Below are 11187 nucleotides of genomic sequence, written 5' to 3'. Positions count from 1 at the left end.
AAATGAAGGAGAAAAAATGTTTTGTTGGTCATTCATTATTGTCATGACATCACTATGATTAGTTGAGTATCTGAGGCTGAGACCACAGGACTGTAAAACATGATTGTTGGGCTTCATTTCTGTGCTGAACAGTTATTTCAAGATTAGTTAGTAAATAACAATTAGCTAATGTTGTTCATGAGACTAAAATCATCTCACTGTGGTAATGTAAATATAATATGGCCAATATTATAGTATTGTCAGATTATTTTGATGCATATATATATATATATATATATATGTCAAGGCTTTACAACCAAGTTAAGTACAGACATCACTAATGTCACACAACTTTGCTGACATGTGGCCAACAGTAATGTTTTAATGATCTTCGTTATTAAACATTCGCACATAAATAAGTGACGTCATAATCAGTACTTACTTTTGACAGTTCACTCTACTTCTGCCGTATTTTGCGGCAAAATTATCCACACCCACCGCCGCGCTATGAATTGTGGGATATATGGGACCACGAAGTGTGCACCGGACCACGCTTGATATTTGGAGAAATTGACGGCGCATTTGGAGTATGCATTTGAAGTACACTTCGGATTGGGACAGCCGTCGTCGCGTGGCGGTGACGTAATCACACTTAAAATGCGTACTTCAAGCGTGCAGACCCTGAATTGGGACACAGCCTTAGTGTGTGTTTTTGTTTCCCCTCCTATTGTGTGTAAATGGTTTGGCCAAATCATTATAAAAGCTACCCTCATGTGTCTTTGTAATTAGGTCAGTTTGTGAGTTAAGTTGTGTCTCACTTTGTTTTGGGTAAGCGTCTGTAAATTCCTTTTTGTAGAGTTATATTTAGTTGACCTCTTTTATGGGCCTGCTAAGTATGTTTTTGAATTTTGTTAATTTTGGACTTTTTGAGGGTTAAAATAAAGAAAACCCTTTTTGAAGATACTTTTTTGCCTGTGTCCTCTTTCCTTTGGCTGCTTGGTCCCTCACAAAGAACATTAAAAGCTCTTCTTTGGATGTTGGCTGACTTCTGCTCTCTGTCAAGATGATCCCACACTGCTTCAATAATGTCGAGGTCCGGGCTCTGGAGGAATAAGGAAATATTTTGTTCTATCCCTGTCAAACTGTCATCATTGGCATTTTTTATAAATTCAGCAAATAAATGTTTTTTAACCTGTTACGGATTCAAATATTGGGGATGGATACAAGAGGAAAAACCAAAATAACAACACTGGTCCGGCCGGGTTGAGTCAAACGATGATTTTAATGATCACACGCGTGGGAGATGGACACCGTACGCAGACAGCATCAGGGACGATCTGATTTCCTCGTGTCAGCGTTGTTCCCACATCATCATAATTAATGTTGTTCCAGGTTCAACATTGCAAGTGACCAGTCATCTTCTTGTGACGTCATTCCTTTGCGACTTCGAAATACCCGCCTTCGAGTATTTCGAAATACAAGTGAAGAAGCGAGAAACCGCCGCCTGTCCGCCGAATTTGAAGTCCATTCGCCTGTCCGCCGAATTTGAAGTCAATTTAGGATGCTTTTCTTTAATAAACGGTAAGCATTATACATATGTTCCTCACTTGGCTTGCTGTTTGTTTGCTAGTGATAGGCTACTTGACGACAGCATTAGCTAACCAGTGTTCTCTAGACCAGCGTTCCCCAACTTTTTGGGTGTTTCGTGGCCCGGCGGTTGGGTCAGGCAAAATTGCAGTAGCTTCCCTGATCATTTTACAAACACAAGTGAAGAGAATCTGGACTAAAAGGCCTAGACTTATGGTTGTGTGCTGAATCTATGAATCAAACTATCACCTGGAAACATAATTAACTGGTCCATAGCTGTGAAACTGGACATGAGTTCTTGATTCTATGGAGATTAACAGTAATCCAGAAATTTACAAATTCCTCTTCACCTCACTGTGCAATACCTTTGTGCAATACTTTTGTAAATAGTCAATGGTGCAAATAGACCTCAATACTTGAAATGTGCAATTCACTTGTATTTTTTTTTTTATTCCTATTTATTCTATTTATCCCCTTCGTATATTTTATTTTTATTTATATTTGTCTCTGTATATGTATGTATGTATGTATGTATGTATATATATGTATATGTATGTATGTATATATATATATATATCTCATTCTGTAACTGTAACTTCTGTCGGTGCTGTGCTTTTGGAAACCGAATTTCCCAGAGGAACCCACCCGAGGGATTAATAAAGTTCTATCTTATCTTATCTTATCCCTGGGACATCGCGTAAATGTTGTCCCTGGGACATCATGTAGAAGTTGCCCTGGGACATCGTGTAGATGTTGTCCCAGGAACATCGTGTAAATGTTGTCCCAGGAACATCGTGTAAATGTTGTCCCAGGAACATCGTGTAAATGTTGTCCCAGGAACATCGTGTGATAGCTTGTTAATAATGGAATGAAAATTATTGATTGTTATTAACTTGTGAAAAAGAAGTGTAACAAATCCACATGTTATGTTCTTACACCCTTACAGAAACTGTGACTCCTTCACAATGTCAGGTAAATGTCAGCTCATGTTGAATAATCAACCAATCAAGCCTTTTATTATCACATGCAATGTTACACGTACAACTGCAATGAAAATTTCACCCCCTTCTGACCATACATATATTGCTTAAACATCACATTGGGAAGACAGGTCGGAAACAGTTAGGAAGGTCAGAAAACAATTTAATTAATAGATGAAGGGAGAGAAGGAGAAAAAAGAACTACAACCAGACAAAGCTCCTAGAAGACTGAAATGGATGATGGTTGCAGCATGCAAAAAGAAAATGATATCTGTTGACTACAGCATATGCTTTCTCACAGATTACCTTGTGGGAGTAGCTGGACCAAACTCTATTGGTATTTCAAGTTTGAAATCCCTGTTTGACCAGACAAACATTTCAGATGAGGTACTTCTTGACATAAAAATCCTTTTATGTTGTCATAAAACTAATGTTAAATTCTGCTTTAAATACACTTTATTGGGACCCACGCCCAGTTTCACACCTTGGCTCAGGCGATTAGAGGATCATCAGGGGGTCCTTTTGTCCCTCTGTGGGGGGATACTCCCACTAGGTTTATATCTGGGACTCTCCACCATTTGACCTTAGAACTGAAGAAGCTTCTCGGATGAGAGGTGAAACGTCTTCAAGCAACTTAAAGAAGTCCAGACGCTTTTCTTTGCAAGCTCCTTTGACTACGATGACCTGGATGACTGAGAACCTTCACAGACACTTTATTGTACAATTTACTTAATGAATCGTATTCCTTAGTTCTGTTTTTCTTTATATGTATTTATTTATTTGTTTTATAAGGTAATAGATGGCCTAATCTATTTGCAGTGTGAGGTATGTTGTAAAGCTTGTTTGATCATAATGACATAGTATGTTTACGTTTTTTGTAATGTATTTGAAAACATAGGTGTATTTATGTTATTTTTATAGAATTTCCCTCACATTTATCCAATACCAAGCCAAATCACTGGAAAAATTTTGGATGGGTCCACAAGAGCACAAAGTGCATACTTTTTGAAGGTATGACTTGGACTGTGGTAACTATGTTCTTATCACAAAGGGTTTATAAGTTGCCACTATAAAAAAAACCAGCATTTTCCAAAATTGAAGCCTTGTCAGAAGAACCTGAAAAATACCTTTCTGAAACCTTTTCTGTGTAAAGACTTGCTCAAAAGCAATGCACACAGATTAAAACATTTCTGTCTTGGCCAACTGATAAAGAACACCAAAAATTGAGTGGTGCGTGTTGAGTCTGTGGTCTTGATTTGTTTTGTACACACTATAGAAATTAATTAATGTAAACAAAAAATGACACTTTCTATATGTTTGTGTATCTGCAGAATTAATTACAAGTCTCACCTGACAAGCTTTCGCAGTTTTGCAGTGTCATTCTTGACAGAAAAACATACTTGTCACATTCTTTATCTGAGAAATTGATTGGAGCCTGTCTGGAAAACGGCAGCCACTGGACCTTGTTTGTAAGTTGCACAGATTTTGCATGATACTTTTCAGTGTCCCTCATTAGGAAAGCTCAAGGCCCAAGCCTACCATATCCATCTTTTTACAAAACAGTTTTGTGACATACCCAAGAGGACCATAGTCTAAATGAATTCATTTGGCGAGTCGGAGGTCAGAAAAAGTGCGGTGTCGAAAAACTGGAGGTAATTAATTAACATATTTAACATAACATATTTAATTTAATTGAAATCATTACCGAACGTGGTTATTGATTTCTCTATATGCTTTTTATTTGTAATAACTGCGATCTCTCAGCTCATTTGCTTCAGCAAGAGGCTGCACTGGAGAGTGGACCTTGTCACATGTGAGCCACCCACATCAACAGGATGGGAACTCATGTGGAGTGCATGTCATAATGGTACTGAAAACTATAGCTTTAACCTATATAAGTAATGTTTACATTTTTGCCTATTCAGCTTTTAAAGCCTTAGAGGCAGGATGGTAAAATCTCAATTTTTTTTGTAGATTGAACCATTTCAGCAGTAATGCTTTGCTTTGGTTGCTCTGTTTTTTTTTCTCGGGGGGGGGGGGGGGGGGGGGGGGGTTTAAAAAAAAACAAACATTTCTTTGTTAATCTAATTCTTTTTGTTCTTTTTTTTTTTTCTTCTTCGTCAATTATTAGTTTGCCCAATCTCTCATTGATGGTAAAACACAAGTGGAGGAGTACAACACTGAAATCACAAAGCTCAGGTCCCGACTTTGCCACTACTTATTTTCCTCAATAGGTAAAGATAAAATTAGCTGCTTTCTTTTTCTCTAACATTGGAAAATGTAACTTGTACTTAAACAAATTATATTTTGCAGATCGAACTAGGAAGTGCAGTCAGTGCTGGTGTGTGATTGCAGCCAAAGACCGGGTACACTATGACATGTCCTTAGCCATATAGATTGTTTATATAATGGACTTTGTTCATTTGTTTTTTGTTTGTTTATTTCTTCTTCTTTTTTCTTTTTTTTTAATTCACAGGTGCAGTGCCAGAAATGTGGTGCATACAAGCACATGCATTGTTCAAAGTCTGTTTGTGGCATCTGTATCTTCTGTGAGAGTAAGTCACAATATAACTAAACAATGTCCAAAAATGTTTAAAGTGAAATTTTTTTTTGTAATTTTGCCTTTGCACACCAGGACTGTGTAATTAAAGTGGACGTTTCAAGATCCAGTTTTTACACAAAACTATTTTAGACATAACTGTGTCGTATTGTGGGGATTTCTCTTCACAATTAAATTGATATAGTGCTGTTTATATCATTCTTCTTTATGTAACAGCACAGTGCAGCACAGCAGAGGGAAAGGAGTTGTGCAGCATAGTAGGTGGCTATACAGGAGGAGCAATAGAAGTAGCCAGTGAAGAATGTCATCAGGGAAAGCATCAGGCAGCGAATGACAAAGGAAAAGTTCCTAAGGGAGAGAACATCTGCAGCAAATCGACAAGTAACAGTGAGATAGGAAGACTGACAGTCAGAGATGAAGGTACACAGACTGAAGACAACGCAAAAGAAGCAGAAGTATACGGCACAAGTCTGAGTACAGATAATGCTGCTGCTGCTGATGTTGTAGGATCGATGCAGATACAGAATTCCAAACTGATTCAGAAGGAACTAGTACAGTTTACAGAGTGCATGGTCGCTTATCTGTACCAAGCTCAAAAAAGAAAACCTACACAATAACAGAAGACGAGATCAAGCGCAGAATCAACGCAGAGAACATGTCAGTTCATGTTTTCAGAGGTTTGATTGGGGTAGGTATACATTTCGTGATTTTGATGTCACCTGAAATAAATCCGGGTTACTCGTATCAATGAAGTGACAATGTGGCTGGAAATTGTGCATTTGCTGCAACATATACACAATTACACCATGTAAACAAAAGCATTTAACTTTGTGCGTGTGTCTCTCTCTGCTCTTTTGGTGTTTGCACTTTTTCTTTTTTAGGGCCGTAAAGCCAAACTGCCCGCAATGATTCTTGACAGGCCTAAGAAGGCCAAAACTAAAGTAACAGTGTTTAGTGTTCTGAGTGAAGAGGAGGCTGGCCCTCGGGTTTGCCGGAAGATTGGCCTGCGATGTCACAACAGACATGGTCTGTAAAGGCATCGACCATTCAAGTGCTGATATGACAAAGTAAGTTAGTAAAACAATATGAAAGTTGTATCTTTTTTGGTATAATTTGTCATTTCCCCGTATTTGGGTTATTGGTGTAACATTGTTAACATTGTTACTTTCTAATAACAGACAGACTCTTCTCAAAATCCAACACAACCTTAAACATGAGCTGACTGATTCCTCAACCTTCAGTTTGCTGACACACACCTTTGACCCCGCTGCACTGGATTCTGTCATTTCATTCCTGTGTGAAAAACTTGATCTTGTCTCTTAAATAATGAAACCTTTTGTGACTTTTGTTTGTTCTGTAAATCAGAATCTTGAAAATTGTTCATTGTTGTTCTAAGTTTGTGTTAACTATTTGGCAAAAATGATTGGTTCCTAATCCAAACAGCATAATGACTGTTCTAACACATATCTTAAAAATGCTACAAAGAAAGAAAATTATCACATATGTTTCAATATGAATGTAATTGTGTCACACTCGGTTTGTAGTAGCTTTCCTGTTTTATTTTGAGTTTTGGTATGTTTACACTGTTATTTTTATTTCCCGTGTGTTCGTCTTCCCTTATTAGTTTTACTGTATTTAATTAGTCTGATTTAATAACTTGTAATTATTTACTTTCTAGTGTGTATATATGCTCCTTGTTTGGATTATTGTTTGTTTGAGTTCTGCCTGTCTTTTCTATTAAAGATTTGGACTTTTGGACTATTAGTGGACCTCGTAGGTTTTTATTCTGTGCAATTGGTAATTGACTGGGTTTAATTTAGTGGCCTGGAAAACAGGCCGGAGGGGTCTGGTCATTTTAACCCCCTAAGACCCGAAATCTTCCATGGCATGCATTTTTAATTTCTCTTTGATATTTGGGCCAATTGGAACCCGATGAATGTAAAAAGAAAGAATTACCAGGTTGTTGTTTTTTTGGGTTTTTTTTACCTAATTTTTGTTTCTGAGAAAAATGAGAGCCACATATGAGGACATTCATTTGAAATTTCGATAGAACAGTTGCAGTATAATGTCCTCGTAACTGTATATCAGGCACTTGTTGATCAAGATTTAGTATTTTGGTCTAAATAACCCAAAATGTGATGTCCACATATGTGGACGCCAGGCTGAAGTAAAGTGTTAGAGCTATTTATACCTATGTAAACTTTTATACACTGGTTTTTACCTGTCTTGTTTCAGAAAGGTTTAAAAGGGTAATGTCCACAGTTTATTTGTTTATTTATTTGTTTGAATTCAACATATTTTATTAAAGTAATTGAACTTGAACACAGAAAAAACTGAATCAAATAATCATAAAATCAAATCACTTGCACTATACTAAAGTCTAATCTACTCTGAGCTAATGCCGGTTTCCAACACTAATGATCGGGTGAAGGAGAGAGATGAGGGTGTGCACGGCCACTGGTGCTCTTATCCCTGTTCTTTGTGATACAATCCAACAGGAAAGCAGTCAAACCCTTGGACATTAGCCAAGTTAACGTTCACAAATATATACACACAGGAACTCTGAGCCCCAATGTCAGCATTAGCACAAACATGCCACTTCATACCAAATCTCAGTGTGAGGTCAGGTGTTAGTCTCATTCCATTATTCTGGCTATATTTTCTTACTCATCATTACCAATAAACTTATACTTAAGACTAACTATTAACAAAATCACACCCCAATAACTCTGTTATTACACTTTGTATTTAATCATAAAAAGGCTGGATGTTGAAACCTTTTACTTCTATTTTGTATGAGCCGGGGGTTCTCAACAGCTGATACTCTATGTCCAAAAAGTGACAGGTATCGTTTTATGGAGCAAAAAACTTAAGAGCGCATATTTTATAAATAATACCAACAATTACAAATGCAGACCTTTAATAATAATAAGTAATCCTTTATTTATAATGCATAGCAATATAAAAATAGCAACATATGAAAATATTACAATGGGCACAGATGAATTTGTATCAAAAACAGCAACCAAGCCAAAGTAATGAATAACACACATAAATAACAACTGCTTGAGAGAGCAAACAATTTCTTTTCATCTGTTCCTTGGCAGAAAGTTAAGACAGCTATTCAGCTTTAGGTTTCAATAAACAGAAGTAATGGATGCAGTCCCTTTGAAATGTCACACAAAAGTCTACTTGTGCATATACTTAGCTTTAACTCTTCTCTTTTTTGTTTTGTATTCCAAAAGGTTTTCATTTTCTCCAGAGGATGTCTCTCTTTCAGTGGTTATCGACTGTTCACATTCATTTTCAGACTGTTGGAATGTCGATGCTGGCCGAACGTTTCTTGCTAGAATACAATGGCCTAATTTTGCGTGCATTATCTGTCGTCTTTATTTCGTACTGGCATATACTTTTGCCTACTTCTTGTTTTGTTTTTAAGACATTTGTATGCAGTTCATCTAGCATTGCAGTAATACCCTCTGGAATGAATGCCCACTGTTTAACTGTGTCTAAAACAGCATTTAGTTTTCCAACCGCATCTTCTGTGCATTTTTTGTCTGTGCTTTCAACTACAGGAGTGTCATTTAAAGTTGATAGAGGACTTTTCAGAGAGTTTTTCATTTGTTTAAAATGGCTACAAGCCACCTTCAGGCAAGCACATGTGTTATAGTGAGAGAACGTACAACAAGTGCACTGAAGTGTTTCAGCCGATGCAAAAAAACACAGATTTCCAAACAAACTTGGCATTTTTATCACTTTCAAGTCCTCAGTGTACAAAGTAATGCCTTTCTTTCACTGCAATTTTTGCCAAGTTAGAAATGTCTGTTTCCATGTTTGGATAGATGTCATTGTCAACCTCTGCTAATTTTGCAACTAACACTAGATGCTTGCAAAGAAGTCCTCGTAAGCCATATGTACAGTTGCAGTAGGACTCAACAGGGCAGACATCATACACCATGTCTTCTCTTGACTCAGATGGGACTTGATATGCATTAACTCCATGGCTGTTCTTGACTGTAATTTTAAGAGCCCAACCATTTTCCATCAGTCTTGAAGCAGAGTCTGAAACTTGAGACAAGGTGTCAGCAAACCTGTTTTTCATGCGGCCCACATCTTGCAGGGTTTTTATGACTGAGAAGTAGTCGTCGGCCTTCCCTAGGAGCACTTCAATCAGATCATCCAGACGCCTATTCTTGTAGCCAGATAAAAACTGGTATTTCAGGCGGTGGAAAAATCTGAAAAACAGTTATTTGAAATGATTAGTAACTGTAATTGAAGGAATTTAAAGTTTTAATCAAGACTGAAATTATTTTTAAAAAAATTGGAATACCTATTGCACACGTCTTTTATAAAGGAATGCTCTGTGCCGGTTTAGCTGATTTAGGCAAATCCACCTACTCTGTTTTTTGTTGTGATAACATAAAAAACGCTGCTAGAATTTAAAGGATTTGCCTAAAACCTGTTCTGGCAATGACATGAAGAACCTACTCAGTTTAGCCTCTTGGATTAAAGCATAATATCTTTTTTTCAGCAATACAATCGAATGAGTTCAAAATAATAAATCATACCTTTCAATCACATTGTTTGTTTCAGAACGAGCGTGACTGAAGCGACGGCCGTAGTCACACCACATGTGGCCAATGCCTTCCCAGTGCTTCTGAAAATACTGGCACACCAAAGGGTATTGCTTAAATGTCTGGCAGAACTCTGCTGATGTGGCTTTAAAGTCGTCCTCCTAAGAGAATTGGATGCAACAGAATATATTTCAATCCATTTAACAGACCTATTGAAATCTTTAATATTATGTATTGAAGCCCTTTTCCTTTTATTGAATAACATTAAGAATTTTAAGTTATTAACTCATTCACTGCCAGCCATTGGCAGTGAATGAGTTAAACCCATTGACTCATTCACTGCAATTGACGGCTATAGATGTCAATGGCAGTGAATGAGTTAATAATATGTCGTGTTTTTGTATTAAGAAGCAATTATTTCTTCCCTTACAATGGCTAAGAAGGAACACTAAACCTATAAGCATATTTGGTTTCAGCATCTGTCTGTGAAAGAATCCCACTCACAAGTTCTACTGCACAGTGGGTGACACAATGATGGTCTGCACAGCTTAAGTACTTGTTTTGATAAGCAAGCTAAGAAGCCAGTTTTAGAAATTGTTTCAAAAATCTATTTTGTATCTCTCTGTAACTTTTTTTAGCAACTGAAAGTTATTATGCTCTTAGTGTAATCAAGAAATCAAAATGTGAAATAGACAAATTACACTTACAGATGTGCAAGCTTTCAGCTTACAAAAGAAAGAAATGATTTCATTTCTCTTTTGGGTGTTAGAAAGCCCATGGACCCCGGACTCTGATTTTGAAAGCCATCGATTAACAGCCTGTGAATGTAAGAGAAAAAAAGTTAATCTGGAGAGAGAGACAGAGGAGCAGCATAAAAGAAAGCATAAAAGAAAGCTGACGTCCAAAAATAACTTTGTCACTCACTGGACAAGAGGACCTGTGCATTACAGAAATCAACCAGGCAAACATATTTTTAAATGTCAAAAAGAGCTTTGGGAAGCAGCCACCAGAAGATGAGTGCACTGTGGTCTTAAATGAATGGACAAAGTCACTCAACATTTTATCCCTTTATGTTCATTAACCTGAGTAGGTGAATATCACAATGAGGCAAATCATAACAACAGGACCCTGTTGTAAAAATGTGTTTCAGGTGCATCTTAGACAACGTTACCTGCAAGACACGGTACCAGCATAGAAGGATAGCTGACTCTGGAAAAACCTTCTGCAAAGCATTTATTTCCGCAAAGTCTTTGTCAACCATAAATGCTCTACAGAAAAAAAGAAAACACTAAATGAGATTAAACAGTATGAAAATGTTTTTGCTATCTCAAAGCACCACTTCAATGCCAAATTAAACATTTCAACTCACAAGTAGATATATAAAATACTGCATACAGCCTATAGGAATAACTTCAACAACTGGAAAGGAAAGTTTTTTGCAGCCCATGCTGCAGCTATAGCATTAGATTCTGGCATGTTATAACTTTTTTGAAAAGGAATTATTTCA

The 11187-nt window shown here is 37.0% G+C and overlaps 1 protein-coding gene and 2 long non-coding RNA genes across 4 annotated transcripts; 2 read left to right on the top strand and 1 right to left on the bottom strand.

The window, feature by feature from the left end:
- Positions 1-1504: 1504 nt before the first annotated feature.
- On the top strand, positions 1505-3557 carry LOC112435241 (uncharacterized). 2 transcript variants are annotated; one of them, XR_003024502.2, is made up of 5 exons: positions 1505-1560; positions 2513-2538; positions 2848-2933; positions 3339-3371; positions 3468-3557. It is a non-coding gene; the product is annotated as an uncharacterized LOC112435241 (long non-coding RNA). The 2 variants fall into 2 exon arrangements; XR_003024501.2 differs by lacking the exon at positions 1505-1560 and having other exon boundaries at positions 2432-2538.
- Positions 3558-3922: 365 nt separating this feature from the next.
- Positions 3923-6759, top strand: LOC112435240 (uncharacterized). The gene is made up of 8 exons (XM_076887475.1): positions 3923-4015; positions 4110-4198; positions 4311-4413; positions 4678-4780; positions 4860-4912; positions 5023-5101; positions 5988-6173; positions 6285-6759. Exons 2-7 carry the CDS (start codon positions 4143-4145, stop codon positions 5993-5995), a joined length of 402 nt encoding a protein of 133 aa, XP_076743590.1. The 5' UTR covers positions 3923-4015; positions 4110-4142; the 3' UTR covers positions 5996-6173; positions 6285-6759.
- A 2391-nt stretch (positions 6760-9150) lies between these two features.
- Positions 9151-10545, bottom strand: LOC112435242 (uncharacterized). Its single transcript, XR_003024503.2, has 3 exons — positions 10388-10545; positions 9675-9841; positions 9151-9341 (listed from the first exon to the last, which is right to left on the bottom strand). It is a non-coding gene; the product is annotated as an uncharacterized LOC112435242 (long non-coding RNA).
- Between the last annotated feature and the right edge of the window lie 642 nt (positions 10546-11187).

The sequence above is a fragment of the Maylandia zebra genome, linkage group LG8 (assembly GCF_041146795.1).
Source record: "Maylandia zebra isolate NMK-2024a linkage group LG8, Mzebra_GT3a, whole genome shotgun sequence".
NCBI classification, from domain to species: Eukaryota; Metazoa; Chordata; class Actinopteri; order Cichliformes; family Cichlidae; genus Maylandia; species Maylandia zebra.
The sequence above is the reverse complement of the archived record's forward strand: the minus strand, read 5'-3'. Positions and strand labels throughout refer to the sequence as shown.

Coding starts and splice junctions, on each gene's coding strand:
- LOC112435240 (XM_076887475.1), top strand. CDS start 4,143: ATGAATTCATTTGGCGAGTCGGAGGTCAGAAAAAGTGCGGTGTCGAAA. Junction 4,781..4,859: donor CTACTTATTTTCCTCAATAG/GTAAAGATAAAA, acceptor TATATTTTGCAG/ATCGAACTAGGAAGTGCAGT. Junction 4,913..5,022: donor TGATTGCAGCCAAAGACCGG/GTACACTATGAC, acceptor TTTAATTCACAG/GTGCAGTGCCAGAAATGTGG.